This window comes from Leptonychotes weddellii, chromosome 1 (genome assembly GCF_054177405.1).
Source record: "Leptonychotes weddellii isolate Sample4059 chromosome 1, ASM5417740v2, whole genome shotgun sequence".
Taxonomy (NCBI): domain Eukaryota; kingdom Metazoa; phylum Chordata; class Mammalia; order Carnivora; family Phocidae; genus Leptonychotes; species Leptonychotes weddellii.
The window spans coordinates 74,655,243-74,668,023 of record NC_138369.1 but is presented as its reverse complement, the minus strand read 5'-3'; the positions used below and the strand labels follow the sequence as shown (position 1 = coordinate 74,668,023).

Here is a 12,781-nt window from a genome sequence, read left to right as displayed (position 1 = left end):
TAAGGGTTCCAGAGAGACTGTTCTCATTCTCATTTGGGGTGAGAGGCTTGGGGCAGTTGAGTCCAGGCCTCTGGGACTTTTCCCCCGGAGCCCAGCTGAAGGATCTGGGTGGAAAGAGTTGGTAACTTTGTTCTTAACACAGCATCTTTGAGAGAATCACTCCCTTCTCAAGACCTGAAAGGTTTCAGTGCTCTCCATTAGATCATAACTGTGGTGATGCAAATGTTCTATTTCTGTGCAGTCCACTATGGCAGCCACTAGCCATATGTGGCTACTGAGCTCTTAAAATAAGGTTGCTGTGACTGAATAATTAGATTTTTAATTTTATTTTTAATTAATTTAAATTTAAATAGCAACATGTGACTGGGGGCCACCATATTGGACAGCAGTTTATACTTCTGTAAGCCCAAGTGCTAATCCTGACCGTGTGTTATACATTACACCCATATTCACAAGCATTCTCTGAGGCTTCTAGAGATCAGACGAGTAATCACAGTGAGCCAGTGGGTAAGCTCTGGGCTCTATGCAATCCTGTGCTCCACGTTCAGCTGTCTATATTGAGTTGTGTCCGTGAAGCCATCAACCAACCAGCTCAGACCTGCCAACTCCCTGGCAGGTTAGGAGCCCTCCACACTTCAGAGATAGGGAAGTACATACAGACACACAGATACGGGTGGAGGGGGCATCCTGACCAAGCCTAAAGTGCTTGTTTTGGGGTGACTATAGGTCTGTAGTTCTCCCAGCCTGGTTTGGTGTGTTGGTGTGTGTTCAGGGGGTGGACACTGAGGAGACCTCCTTGGAAGAGAGAGCAGAGAGAAGGCGACAGAACGACAGGCCTGGTGGCTGTTTCCCAGCCCTGCAGAGGGCTGGGTGCAAGGAACAGGGCTGGAAGGGAACGCTGAAGAGACTGGACTCCTGAGGGACTTAAGAGGTGTGAGGGGCCAGTGATCCACTCTGGAGCCAAGGAAGAAGCAGGAACTGAGGGTGGAACAGCCTTCCCATTTCCCCTAGAATGCTATACAACTCTGGTTTTGAAAGAATTAAGGGGAATGTGGTGCTGTTTTGCATTTCATAGTGCTAGTGGCCCTCAGCTGTCTTCGGAGACATCAACGTGGAGGTCAAGACACTAGAATACTTATTCTGAGCAACGTGAACACCCACTGGAGAGTCCCAGATATAACTAGAGAGGTCCTTGAAGGGGATACTAAGTTCCTGGGGTTTTCCTGGAGGAGCCATGAGCCAGCAAAATTAGATATTAATGCTGTTGTGATCTCATTTGCACCCACAGGCCCGGGAATCAGGGGTTGTCCCAGAGAATTCAGGTTATACAGATGCTTAGGTTCTTGGGAATGCCCTGGTCCCTCCACTCTCCACTGGGCTTCCTCCAGACCCACTTTCCAGAAGACTAACGTGGTCATGGTAGCCACTGGGGATGGGAGCTGCTCATCTGGGGGCAACCGCTGAAATAGAGACTGCCGGTTCCCAAGGGCCCAGGATGGAGCTGGTCACTGTCTATCTCAGCTTGGCCTCGGTGGCACTCAGGCACTCTGAGAGGCACATGGTGGTTATGTTTATGGCCTGTCTCCCCTAGTGAGCAGGGACCACGTGTTAACTATCACCATACCTCAGTGTTTAGAGAGTAGAAAGAACATAAGCACTAAAAAAAATATATGTGAAGGAAAGAAGAGGAGGCAGGCAGAGAGGGAGGCAGGGTGTCAGAATAGCACACGTGGTGATCCCTACCCAGGGAGATAGGTCTCACACGTCAGGTAGCCAAAGTCAGAGCCGTCACAGTCCTCCACGCCCTTGTGCTGGTGACCGTCTCCACAGTAGGCCCGGTGACAGCCTGAGGGATACAAGGAAGTAGCCCTGAGAGGGGGCTAGGGTGGGACAGACTTACCTCAGCCTGTAAGGACTGTGTGGCCTGAAGGATCCCCCCAGAGCATGCACCCTCTTGAATGGACTTCCATAAAGCTTCAGATGCATCCAGGGACGGCCCCTCAGACCCCCAAATCCCACACCAGAGACTAAGGAGACCCAGGCTCTAGCCCATTGCAGCTACTCAGTAGCCAACGGACCAAGAACAGGCCACTTGGCCTCTCTGAGCCTCCATATCCCTATCTAAAGCCTGGGACGTGGCTACCACCTCCTCTTCACAGGACGCACTGTGGGTTCCCGTGAAGTGAGGATCAGCAGACTGAGCACTGGGCACAGGTGATGACCGAGGTGGCTCTTGTCTGTCTCCAGAGACCTTCCAGGGTGGGTGGCTCTGTGTCCCTGGGGAGCCAGATGATCTTCAGTGGGGTCTCTTTTGTCACGCAAGGGAAGGGTCTTGGAGTCCGAGCCCCACCCCCATTTTACGGGGCTTTGAGACCCCCTCAGTTCCTTCCTGCTGTGTGATCTATCGGACGGTGTCTGCGCCGGGGCGGAAGGGCCTCCAGGCAAAGCCGGCATGCCGGGGGGCACCATCCCGGCGTCGGTCACGGGAAGTACAGCTGCACCGCGGGGGCGCCCGCTGCCTCTCCGTCCCTGCATCCATCCCTGTGCACACCTTCCTCACTCCACTGCAGTGTCGTCAGCCTTCCCAGAGCCAGGAAGGAGACTTTGCATTTGCACATCCCCAGCCCTGAGCCGGGGCCTGGCTCCTCACAGCAGGGGCCGGAAAATAATTCAGCGAAGGGAAGTTGAACCCTTACTCTACCCAGACGATCCAGTGCACATTAGCTCACAGAATCTCTGAGGACCGGAGCCGTCAGTGCTGTCATACCCATTTTTCGGTTGAGGAGAGACCCGGAGCTGTGAACTGCCCTCCAAACCTCCCTGTCACTGAGTAGCCTCCTCTCTGAGCATCCAAGCTCTGTTCTGTCGGACTCTAAATCCCCTGCTTTCTATCTCCCCTCCTGCTTTGTGGCACGACTGACAAAAGAAGAACAGCAAACCCTCCAGGGCCCTGTTGCGTGCCTGGCCTGGTAGCACCCCATCAGCCTGAAGGCTGCTGCCCCACGAAAGGGCTTCGCCACTAGGGCTCTATCTGGTAACTCTGCCCTGATTCAAATTCTTGGCTTCTCCCTTTTGTCTCTCACTCTGCATCACCTTTATCTTTTGATAAAGAATGTGGACTGGAATGTGGGTTTTGCCCAGAAGTAGGGTTCAGGAAAAGCGAGCGACGGGCGGCTTCTCTGGGGGGCAAGATCCTTGACACTAACCCCCACCGACATGCTTGGGCAGTGGAGGTCCACATGTGGCCAGAATGGGAGCAGGCCAGGTGTCCCTCCTCTGGCTCTAGAGTCATCCAGGGGCTCGCCCTCAGCCTCCCCCGCCCAGTGGCAGTTTGCGCTTCAGCACCTCCCGCCCGCCCCCGTCCCCCAACCCCCCGCCCCGGCTGGGCCCCACTCACTGATGCAGTCATCGTCCACGTTATTGTTCCCGTCGTCACACTCCTCCCCGGGCTGCAGGACCCCATCCCCACAGGAGCCGCGGTGGTCTATAGTGTAGTCCACAGGGTAGAAGGGGGTCACCTGGCCAAAGAAACACATGGCAGTGACCAGGGATGGCATGCCGGGCGCTGCAGGCAGGACGGGTCATTGGCACTGGGGCCAGAGGCTCTGGGTCTGTGGGGGCTTCCACCTGGTGGTGATGGAGAGGCACTCCTCTCCTGCCGCTCAGAGCTCTGCAGCTGACAGGGAAGCTGGATCAGATCAAGACAGCGGCCTGGCAGTGTGGGGATGGGAGCCCATCTGGAACTCTGGTTCAGAGAAGAGGTTCCATCTGGGGAGCAGGGGCACGGAGAACCGCTCAGAAGCAGAGCAAGGGAGGATGCCGAGGCCCTCCTCGGAAACAGATTGCAGAAAGCTCTGCGCCAGGCCCAACTGTTGGCCCTTCTTTCCTCTAATGCTGTGTCCCTTTCGGGGTGGGCTATGTCCAGAGTGCCTGCCTCATGGTACCTGGATGGGGAGCCAGCCAAGGCTGTCCTTGAAGTATAGAGATCTCTGGTCTTTGCGGAATGCAATGGCATTTTGGGTGTTCAGCCTCTCAAGCTCCTCCTGGTTGTTGACGACAAAAATCTGCCAGAGAACACATTGGTGAAAATTTCAGAAAACACTTCTATAATGGGCAGGGAAAAGCTGGAGGAGGAAACAGAATCTCTATCCTTGGGATCGTTAACTATGGGAGGGGCGTCTGCATATTACACTCCAGCATTCCTCCTGAAATAGGGAGGAAGGTCTTGATTCCCACATCTTCTCAATCCAGTTCCAACTGTCTGAGTTTGCAGTAAGACTATCTATGATTTGGGGCACCTGGGTGGCTCAGCTGGTTAAGCATCTGCCTTCGGCTCAGGTCATGATCCCAGAGTCCTGGGATCGAGCCCCGCATCGGGCTTCCTGCTCAGCGGGGAGCCTGCTTCTCTCTCTCTCCCTCTGCCCCTCCCCACTGCTCATTCTCTCTCTCTCTCTCTCAAATAAATATCTTTTAAAAAAAAGACTATCTATGACTTAAATTTTTTAAACATTTAAAATGCCCCTAAGACTTAAATAAAAAGGTGGTATCATCTAATCAAGAAATTCAACATCTGGAAATGATTCTTAACAAAATTGTTATACTCAAAGGTGTTCATTATGGTTTTATTTACATTAGTGAAAAGTTTGAGAGAGCCCTATAAATATCCGACAATAAGACACTGGTTAAATAAATCACAGCACAGCCGCATGTTGGATGGATGATTATGGGTCCACTCAAATGATGAACTGATGTCCAGGGTTATCTCAAAATAACCCAAGGGAGGGTGGGCAGTAGAGAGTGGGTGTAAAGAGGAAACAGGATTAGCCAGGAGTTGATAAATGTTGAATTTGGGTGAAGGATACAGAGGTTTATTACACTATTTTTTCCGTTTTTGTATTTACCTGAAATTTTAAATATTTTTTTGTTCTTAAAAAAAGACAAAGAAAATACTTCAAAATGCACCCACAGCCAAATGGACAATTTGGTTTCCTACTTTTGATTTTCCTTTATTTTCCAATCATGGTCCCATAATGAGTGTGTCCCAAGTATAATGGGGAAATCTGTTGTATTAAAAGGCTCTTACAAAGCTCTGAGAGGGTCAGGTGAGAGGTCCTGATGGAGAACCAGCCCAGATTTCTCCTAGGAGCCTTACCACAGGAACGTGCGGGGAACTGGGCCCAAACATGGATTCCCTGTAGGAAGGGTTATTCACATTCATACGGGTTCCACAAAGACAGCTTCCTGGAGGCCCGGGAAATCCTCTGTCCCCTTTGGGTCCCATCACAAGTTGTCCTAGGAAGTAACAGATTGCTGAGTCACTTGAGTGAAGGAAGAGAAAACCAAAAAGCCCTGGGAGAGGTGAGCAAACTTCACAACAGAAAGAAGGTCAAAGTCCACAGTATTTTAGGGTAGTCCTGGGGGAAGAGGTTCAGAGACTCTTGTTCTGAGATGTGGAGGAGGTGATGTTCTCTGTGGGTCCCTTAACCATGAGGGGTGTTGCAGTATCTTCTCCGTTTCATTTCTCTGTACTTGAGAAACAGTCATTCCACCTCCCAGACTACCTTGCATTCAAGGTCTGCGATGGGAGAAGGGTAGGCATCTGGGAAAGTCTATCCGATACAGGAAAAACATTGCTGGTAAGAGACAGTTTCCTTCTCCTTCCTGTCTATAAGACACATGATGTCTGGTGCTGCGGCAGCCACACTGCAACCATGAAGTAACAAGTATGAGAAGAGAAGCCAACACACAGGAAAGACCAGAACCTCATGGGACATGGGACCCTCATAGTGACCCTTAGAGGCTGAACTAAAGCCAGCCATTGTCCACCTCTGGACTTCCTTGTTATATGAGAAAAACAATCCCCTTTTTGTTTAGACTATTATTAACAGGGACTTCTTGCTGATGAACACATCGCTGATAGCTTTTATTATTATTTTTATTCATTTTATTTTGTTCTTATATATAAGATCTTTACAAAGGAATTTCTGAAGGTGGATTTTTTTTATTTCTTCTGGAAGAAAATGGCATGTTGGAAATGCTCCACCTACTTATTGTCCCCTGATACTGAGTGTCCTAAACATATATGATTAGGAAATTTACTCCCTGCAGTGTGGGTGGCCTGCTAGGGTAGTAGTTTTCATCCTGACTTCTAAAGGCCCTGATGCCCAAGCCACAGCCCAAACCGATTCCATCAAGAATGCTGAGAATAGAACCCAGGCATCTGTGGCTTTTAAAAGCTCTCGAGCTGATTCCAATGTACACTGAGGTTGAGAACTGCTGGTCTAAGGAAACAGTCTTTGCACAAGCCATTCCCCCACTAGATTGTTCTCTCTTCACCCTCCGTGCCTCCTAGCTTGCTCCTGACCTGGGTTCCAATATTACATCCTCAGGGAAAGCTTGTGAATGCTCACACTCAGGCATGTTTACCTTGGATACAATCTCACAGCTCCCCATGCCTTTTCTTCACCGCACATCTGTCTGTGATTTCTGTATCTTGTGAGATTAGGTGGTGAAGGTCAATCTCCCCCAGTAGAGTGTAAGATCCACAAAGTGTTCGTTTACCACAGTCAGACACGCAGTAGGGGCAGGATACAGGCTTGATGACTGACTGACTGAATGAATGAATGTGGACTAACTGGTCTTCAGAAAAGACTAAAGATCATCTTTGGGTTGGCCAGAAAGAGCTAGAGCGAAAGCCCTCCAACAAGAGAGGGAAGAAAGGGAAGCCAGAGACAGAGAAAGTGAGTGTGCCTCCTCCTGGGAAAGTAAGGGGGAGTCTGGAGACCAGGCAGTCTTTGCTTTCAGGCTGTATAACTTCCAGGGGAGCCAACAACTGTGGACACAGTTGGCAGATCCCAGAGGGGCAGAAAATAAAATGACCCCAGGGGAGAGGTCTGGTCAAGACCCCAAGGAAGCAGCTTCAGCTAGAGGAGGAGACCCCAGTGGGAATACCCTCCCCACAACCCTTCCAGAACACATCTTCCAGAACAGATATGTCCAAGATCAGAATAATGTCAGCAAGGGGGAAAGGGAGGCTTGCCAACATTTTTATCCCAGGTTGTGGTAGTTCGTTTGAACAAGAAACTTGCATCCAGTGCTGCAGGAGGAGCTCCAGTCTTGGGTTCTGATGTTTTCAGCACAGCCCGGAGAGACAGAGACTCCACTAACCCAGGAATATTCTGGGTTATCACCACGTGGGGAAACTGAAGTGGGAATTTCTATAACCGAGGACATGAGAGTGCCTCTGTGACCAACAACTCCTCCAGATCTGTGGCCTCAGAGCGATTCAGGAGTTTGTCCCATTATCCAGCTAGGTTAGTGGGGATGCTAAAATGTGAATTCGTGTTCAACTTAACGCTATGCCATTCAAGAGACAAACGTCCAAGAATATTGATGCCTGCAGGAAGCTGGCGATTCCCAGGTACCACAGTGATTCACTTAGACCCTGTCTGGGTGCTGGACGGACTCAGCCAAATTTGTAATTTGGTTATTGCAAATTACATCCTAGACGCATTTTGCCTTATTCCCTCCCTGCCTCCCAGCACCTCTTTCTCTCTAACTCGGGTACTAAAGAGCTCCCACCCTCTCCACTGGCCCCAACACCGTCCTACCCCACAGCACTTGGGCACCAGAACCAGAGGTGGCCTCCTGACAGGACGACAGGATGGGGCAGGGTGCCTGCTTCCTGCCACCACTGCAGTTTTCCTGCAGCTTCCTTTCAGCTGTCAGAGGACATCTGTCACCCCTGCCTGCTGGTTTCCTGTCAGGAGGCACTGACCGGCAGGGCAACTTGAACTTCCCCACCCCAGCCTCTCAGAGCTGGCCTAGCAGGCCTGCTGATCCATCATCCCTTGTAGCCATTGGCCCTGGCTTTCCATCATTGCCCAGAGAGCCTCCCACCTCCTCGGGCTGTGCAGTGGGAGTGGGCCTGAGATGGGAAATCTGGGGGAAGGGGGAGGCACCACAGAATAGTCTCCACATCACCCCCAGCTTCTACTCTGCCTCTGCAGAGGCCGCATGGCTAAATGGAAAGGTCTCAGACCCAGGAGCCACAGACTGATTCTAGGCCCACCAGTCAGCTCTGTGACCTTGGGGAAGTCCCTTTTCTCTGAGGTTCAAAGTTCTTTTCTATAAAAGGAGAGTTTTTAGATAAGATAAGACCAGGGTTGTTTGACCTGTGGTCCACAGAGACCAAGCACATCCCAAGATGGATTTGGGGCAGGGGTTCTAGAACTCTGGGAAGCAGTTGTACAGAATTCTGGGTTTAGATAGACACATGTTTCTCCTGAGTGGGCTTGGGACTTTTATCAGCCTTCAAAGGTAGTCTCAGGAATCACTTTTGGGGCCTGCTCCCATTCTTGATAATAATCCAATTGGCCCCAGGCCCAGAGAAGTTCTCTTTTAAATTCCTCCCTCCTCTTCTTTCCCTACCCTACCCCAAATGTTTCCAAAGAGCAGGATTATTGCTCCATTTTCTTCAGTCCCTTCACTGAGAGGATCCCCAGAAAGGAAGTGACTCAAAAGAAGGCACAGGAAGGGGACATGAGTCAGAAACAGACTGCATTGGGCTTGGCTGCTGTGCAATAACGCACAGACTGAGAACTCAAATGGCCCGTGTCTGTGAATGCCTATAGTACCTGGCCCTGCCCATCCCACCTGCCAGGTGCCATGGGGATGCAAAGCTGACTTGGCCACAGATGCTGCCTCAAGGACTTGCCATCTAGAAGGAAGATGAAACACAGCTGCAGAAGAATTAGCAGTGAAGGGCCACAGCAGAGAGGCAATATGTGACTTGGGCCCAGGGGAAGGAGACGCACCATGTTAGGACCTTGCTGAGGAGAGGGCTTTGAAGGAAGGAGATGGTTTCATTGGGTACACCAGAGGATGATAGGGATGCTATTTCAGGCCATGTGGACCCAGAGAGACTGTAGGAATATGCTCCAGCTCAACAGAGAGCAGAATTGGCTGGCGGGTAAAGGGCGGTGAGGCTGGGATCTGGCAGAGGACAGAGTGGGGGGAATGGGAGGTGTGCATACTAGGCTAAATGAGAAGGAGCTGGAAGACCAAGGAAGGAAAACAGAACTACACTGGCCCTGCTAAAGGGAAGGGGTGGCAGTCCCCTGGAGCCTGACAAAACAAAACAGTGGGCATCTGAGTAGGTTGCTGAGGTTCCCCAGGTCCTGGCCTCACCCAACCTCGGACCCCAGGAGGGAACTGAGGTTCAAGTCCAATGAGGGCTGGCGTTTACAAACACACAAAATGAGGGCTGGCCTAATGACCTCTCTTTGCATCCACACTGCCCTCCCCCCACCCCCCACCCCCCCCCTCCCGCCATGATCCTGGCTACTCCTCAGTTTTGTGAGCCGCTCAATACCCCAAGGGCCAAGAGAGTCCCTTCCAAAGACAAAACTCGGGCCTCACACCACACTCTCGGTCCCTGGGGTTGGCAGCTCATGATCATGGGGCTTGAGGGGAATGTTACGCATGCCAGAACCAAGGAGGATGAGGACTACAACAGACCCTTGAACTGAAATGGTAATAAAAATTGCTTGGATTCCTTTTGTATAACTGAGGACAAAGGACCCTATGTAGTAAACAGTCTTCTCAGGCCCAGAGATGCTGAATGTGCTGTGAAAGGTCATATTTGGAGCTGACAAAGGTACAAACTAAAGAAAGGCTTTAGGTCATCAAATGAAACAAGGTAAGCAAGGTAGCAGTGTTCTATGCCCTCTTCAATGGTAGACTTTGATTTCTTTTTATGATTTTTTTGTATGTTCAGTATAAACTAACAAGGACTCTTTAATAACACTACATAAGATAGAAAGCTCTGCCACACCATCTTCTAGGTTTAAGAGAACTGCTTGGAGTTGTGAAAGGTTTTTTTAGAAAAAGGTATTTGTTGATGAAATATGTGCTGGTTATTTTTCACTTGAAGTATAAAATGACATCACCAGTGTAATGAGGGTTCCCTTTGTTTTCTCCTCTATTTGTTCTCTAAAATCCTACAACAGAATCAGGATGGCTTTTACCTCTCTTGTGTTAAAGTTGAAAGACCCAAACTGTGGAGAAATTATAAATATGTTGAAGTGCCTCTAGTAGTTTCTAACTCAAAACACAAGGCATCTCTGCGGCATCTCCTTGTGCCCTCTCTGGGAAGGGCGGCCAGGAGGGCGACGCTTAGATCACGTGAAGCAATGTAGCTCTTACCTGCGGATGGGGGGCCCGGGGGGCCTGGGGGACCTGGATGGCCAGGTTGACCAGAAGGCCCAGGCTTGCCTGGTGGGCCTGTTACTCCACTATCTCCCTTCTGCCCCTGACAGAGAGAAAGGCAGAGGCTGTTATGATAACATGACATGGCAACCTTCCTTCCCCATTTATGTCTAAATCAGGGACCACCTTGCAGGAGCCCAGGGCAGGATGCACCTGAGGCTTTGACCATCAAGCTCCTAAAAAGCTCAGGGCAGGGGCACCTGACTGACTCATTTGGTGGAGCATGTGACTCTTGATTGCAGGGTCGTGAGTTCAAAGCCCTACGTTGGGTGTGGAGCCTACTTAAACAACAGAACAAAACAAAACAAAACAAAAACTCAGGGCAAGTGATATTTGAGATTGTGATGGTTACAAGTTTGCAGACATTACTTCTTGCTCTCTCCCAGAAACATGGCACATGACTGCTGAAAGGAACCAGTCCAACCCACTCCCCTCACCAGGCAGAAGGGGAAACAGAGGCTCAGGAAAGAGCAGAAATTCATGCAAGGCACCTAGCATTGAGGCAACAGACTTGTTGCCTAGGACTCAGGCCTCTGCTTGCTTGTCAAGACCATTTCTGTTTTACTACAAGAGCCGTTTCCATCAAAAGGCTCCCCGTTGCTCTCAGGATAAAGACCCAGATCCTTATTTCAGCCTACAAAGCACTGCATGGCTGGCCTTTCCAATCTTGTTCCAGTCTTCCAGTATTTTCGGTCTTCAAGAGCACCATGCCTTTTATTTCCCTCCTCCCTGCCCAAACTCCCTGTCCACTCCTCCAGCTGGTTAACTCCCTCCCAGCTGTTAGCTCTCAGGTAAAGTGTCACTGCAGCACAGCCTTCCCGGACCTTGCCAGACCTTGCCAGACCGAGTGAGTTCTCCTGGTCACAGGCTCTCTGAACTTGGCCCCTTTTCTTCCTGGCATTTACCCAACTCGGGAACACACCATTATTTGTGCGGTCCTTTCATCAATGTTTCTCTATGAAATATAGGCTCCCTGTGGGCCAGAATTTGTCTTGCTCCCAGATTAAATGAAGGAGGAGGAAGATGTCGACAACACAAACGGGAAGTAGTTCTGTTGAGCTGGAAGTAAGAGACCTGGGTTTTCACATTGGCCATGAGACCTCGGGTCATGCAAGTCATTGTTTTGTGCCTCAGTTTTCTCATCTATAAAATGGGCCATTACATTACACACACACCTTCACAGCTTTGTTGTGAGAGTAATAAAGCTCCCAGAGGTGAAAAAGCCTGGTGATGGGTATTAAAGAGGACACGTTCTGCATGGAGCACTGGGTGTTATATGCAAACAATGAATCATGGAACACTACATCAAAAACTAATGATGTACTGTATGGTGATTAACATAACATAATAATAAAAAAATAAATTAAAAAAAGTGGTTTGCACAGAACCAAGTGTTGCGGGGGGGTGGGGGTCAAGCTGACTATCATAGCAACTGGCTTGGTTTCATCTTTTTCACGTGGTTAGAAAAGGCCTGATTTCTTAAAGAGAGGCACACCTGGAGCTGTAGCCATTCCACACAGGATGTCCTCCTTGCTGCCTGTTCTGAGACGGTCAAGAGCAAAGATTTCCTCCTTAGGGTTGCTCTGAGGAATGACCCCAGAAACCAACGTCTGTAAGTTCTTCTCCCAAACAATTTGCTAATTGTCTGCTCTTGCGCTGGGCCTAAACAGGACAGTGATTGAGGCAGGACATTTTTGACCTGGATCCCCTTTCTACACTTATGCCTTGGCAGGCCTGCCCATGTAATGAAACATAATCTTCCCCAAGTCTGGGAAGCAGGGGGGCAGGGCACTCCTTTCCAATCACAACAGTGACACGCAACCTGCTGCTTTGTCAACATGGCTCTGCAGTCTCTCCTGGCAATGTCTAAGGGGTTCTTAAATTCTTATTTATTTATTTATTTTTAGGAGTTCTTAAATTCTTAATATGGGACCTGTGAGGTCAGAGTTTATTTCCAATTCCATCCTGATGGAGGGAGTTCTTAAGCCTTTGCCCAGGCTGACACTTGTTAACTAAGATGGGTCCCAGAATAGCAAAGAAGGTCACACCATCTTAATATAGCCACGGTTAAGGCTTGTTTTTCTAAAAGCCACATCAGCTGACTATGAACACAGGAAATGTCACAGCTTGAAGGAGCTGGAAGCACTCCTTGATTCTGACACCAAACAATAATGGAATATTCTGTGTATCAGTCATTTGTTTAGAATAAGCCATGTCTCTATGAGCAGGATTCACTGAGCAGTGCTTTCCAGGAAAGGCATTCTTCTTTATTCACTTTACTGCCACAAAGCTTGATGTCTCTCAAGGAAGTTGTTCTGTCTCCTTCACTGAAGATTTGTATAATAGAGTCAAGAGCGGTTTTCCTGAGCCTGGTTGAAGGCAAATGCTGAAGCATGAAAGTGAGGAGAGATGTGTGGGGGAAAGTAGGTCTCAGCTCTCTAAGCTCCAATGCTGCCTTGGAAGCTTGCTTGGCTGAGGGGGTCACTCTGCTGCCCTGTCCCTCGGTTTCCTT

At 49.7% G+C, this 12,781-nt stretch overlaps 1 protein-coding gene and 1 long non-coding RNA gene across 12 annotated transcripts in view; one reads left to right on the top strand and one right to left on the bottom strand.

Moving 5' to 3' along the window:
• Window positions 1-12,781, bottom strand: part of COLQ (collagen like tail subunit of asymmetric acetylcholinesterase) — a 76,555-nt gene that overhangs the window by 1,755 nt on the left and 62,019 nt on the right. For all 11 annotated transcript variants that reach the window (XM_081802071.1, XM_081802068.1, XM_081802062.1 and 8 more), the window contains 5 exons: window positions 10,207-10,312; window positions 5,153-5,292; window positions 3,945-4,064; window positions 3,398-3,518; window positions 1,744-1,846 (listed from right to left, as the gene is read on the bottom strand). In XM_081802071.1, coding sequence (XP_081658197.1) covers window positions 1,744-1,846; window positions 3,398-3,518; window positions 3,945-4,064; window positions 5,153-5,292; window positions 10,207-10,312 — 590 coding nt within the window. The remainder of the gene's footprint in view (window positions 1-1,743; window positions 1,847-3,397; window positions 3,519-3,944; window positions 4,065-5,152; window positions 5,293-10,206; window positions 10,313-12,781) is intronic.
• LOC145716858 (uncharacterized) overlaps window positions 8,312-12,781 on the top strand; it is a 45,323-nt gene continuing 40,853 nt past the window's right edge. The window contains exon 1 of the long non-coding RNA XR_014139805.1: window positions 8,312-8,786. This is a non-coding gene — a long non-coding RNA (uncharacterized LOC145716858). The remainder of the gene's footprint in view (window positions 8,787-12,781) is intronic.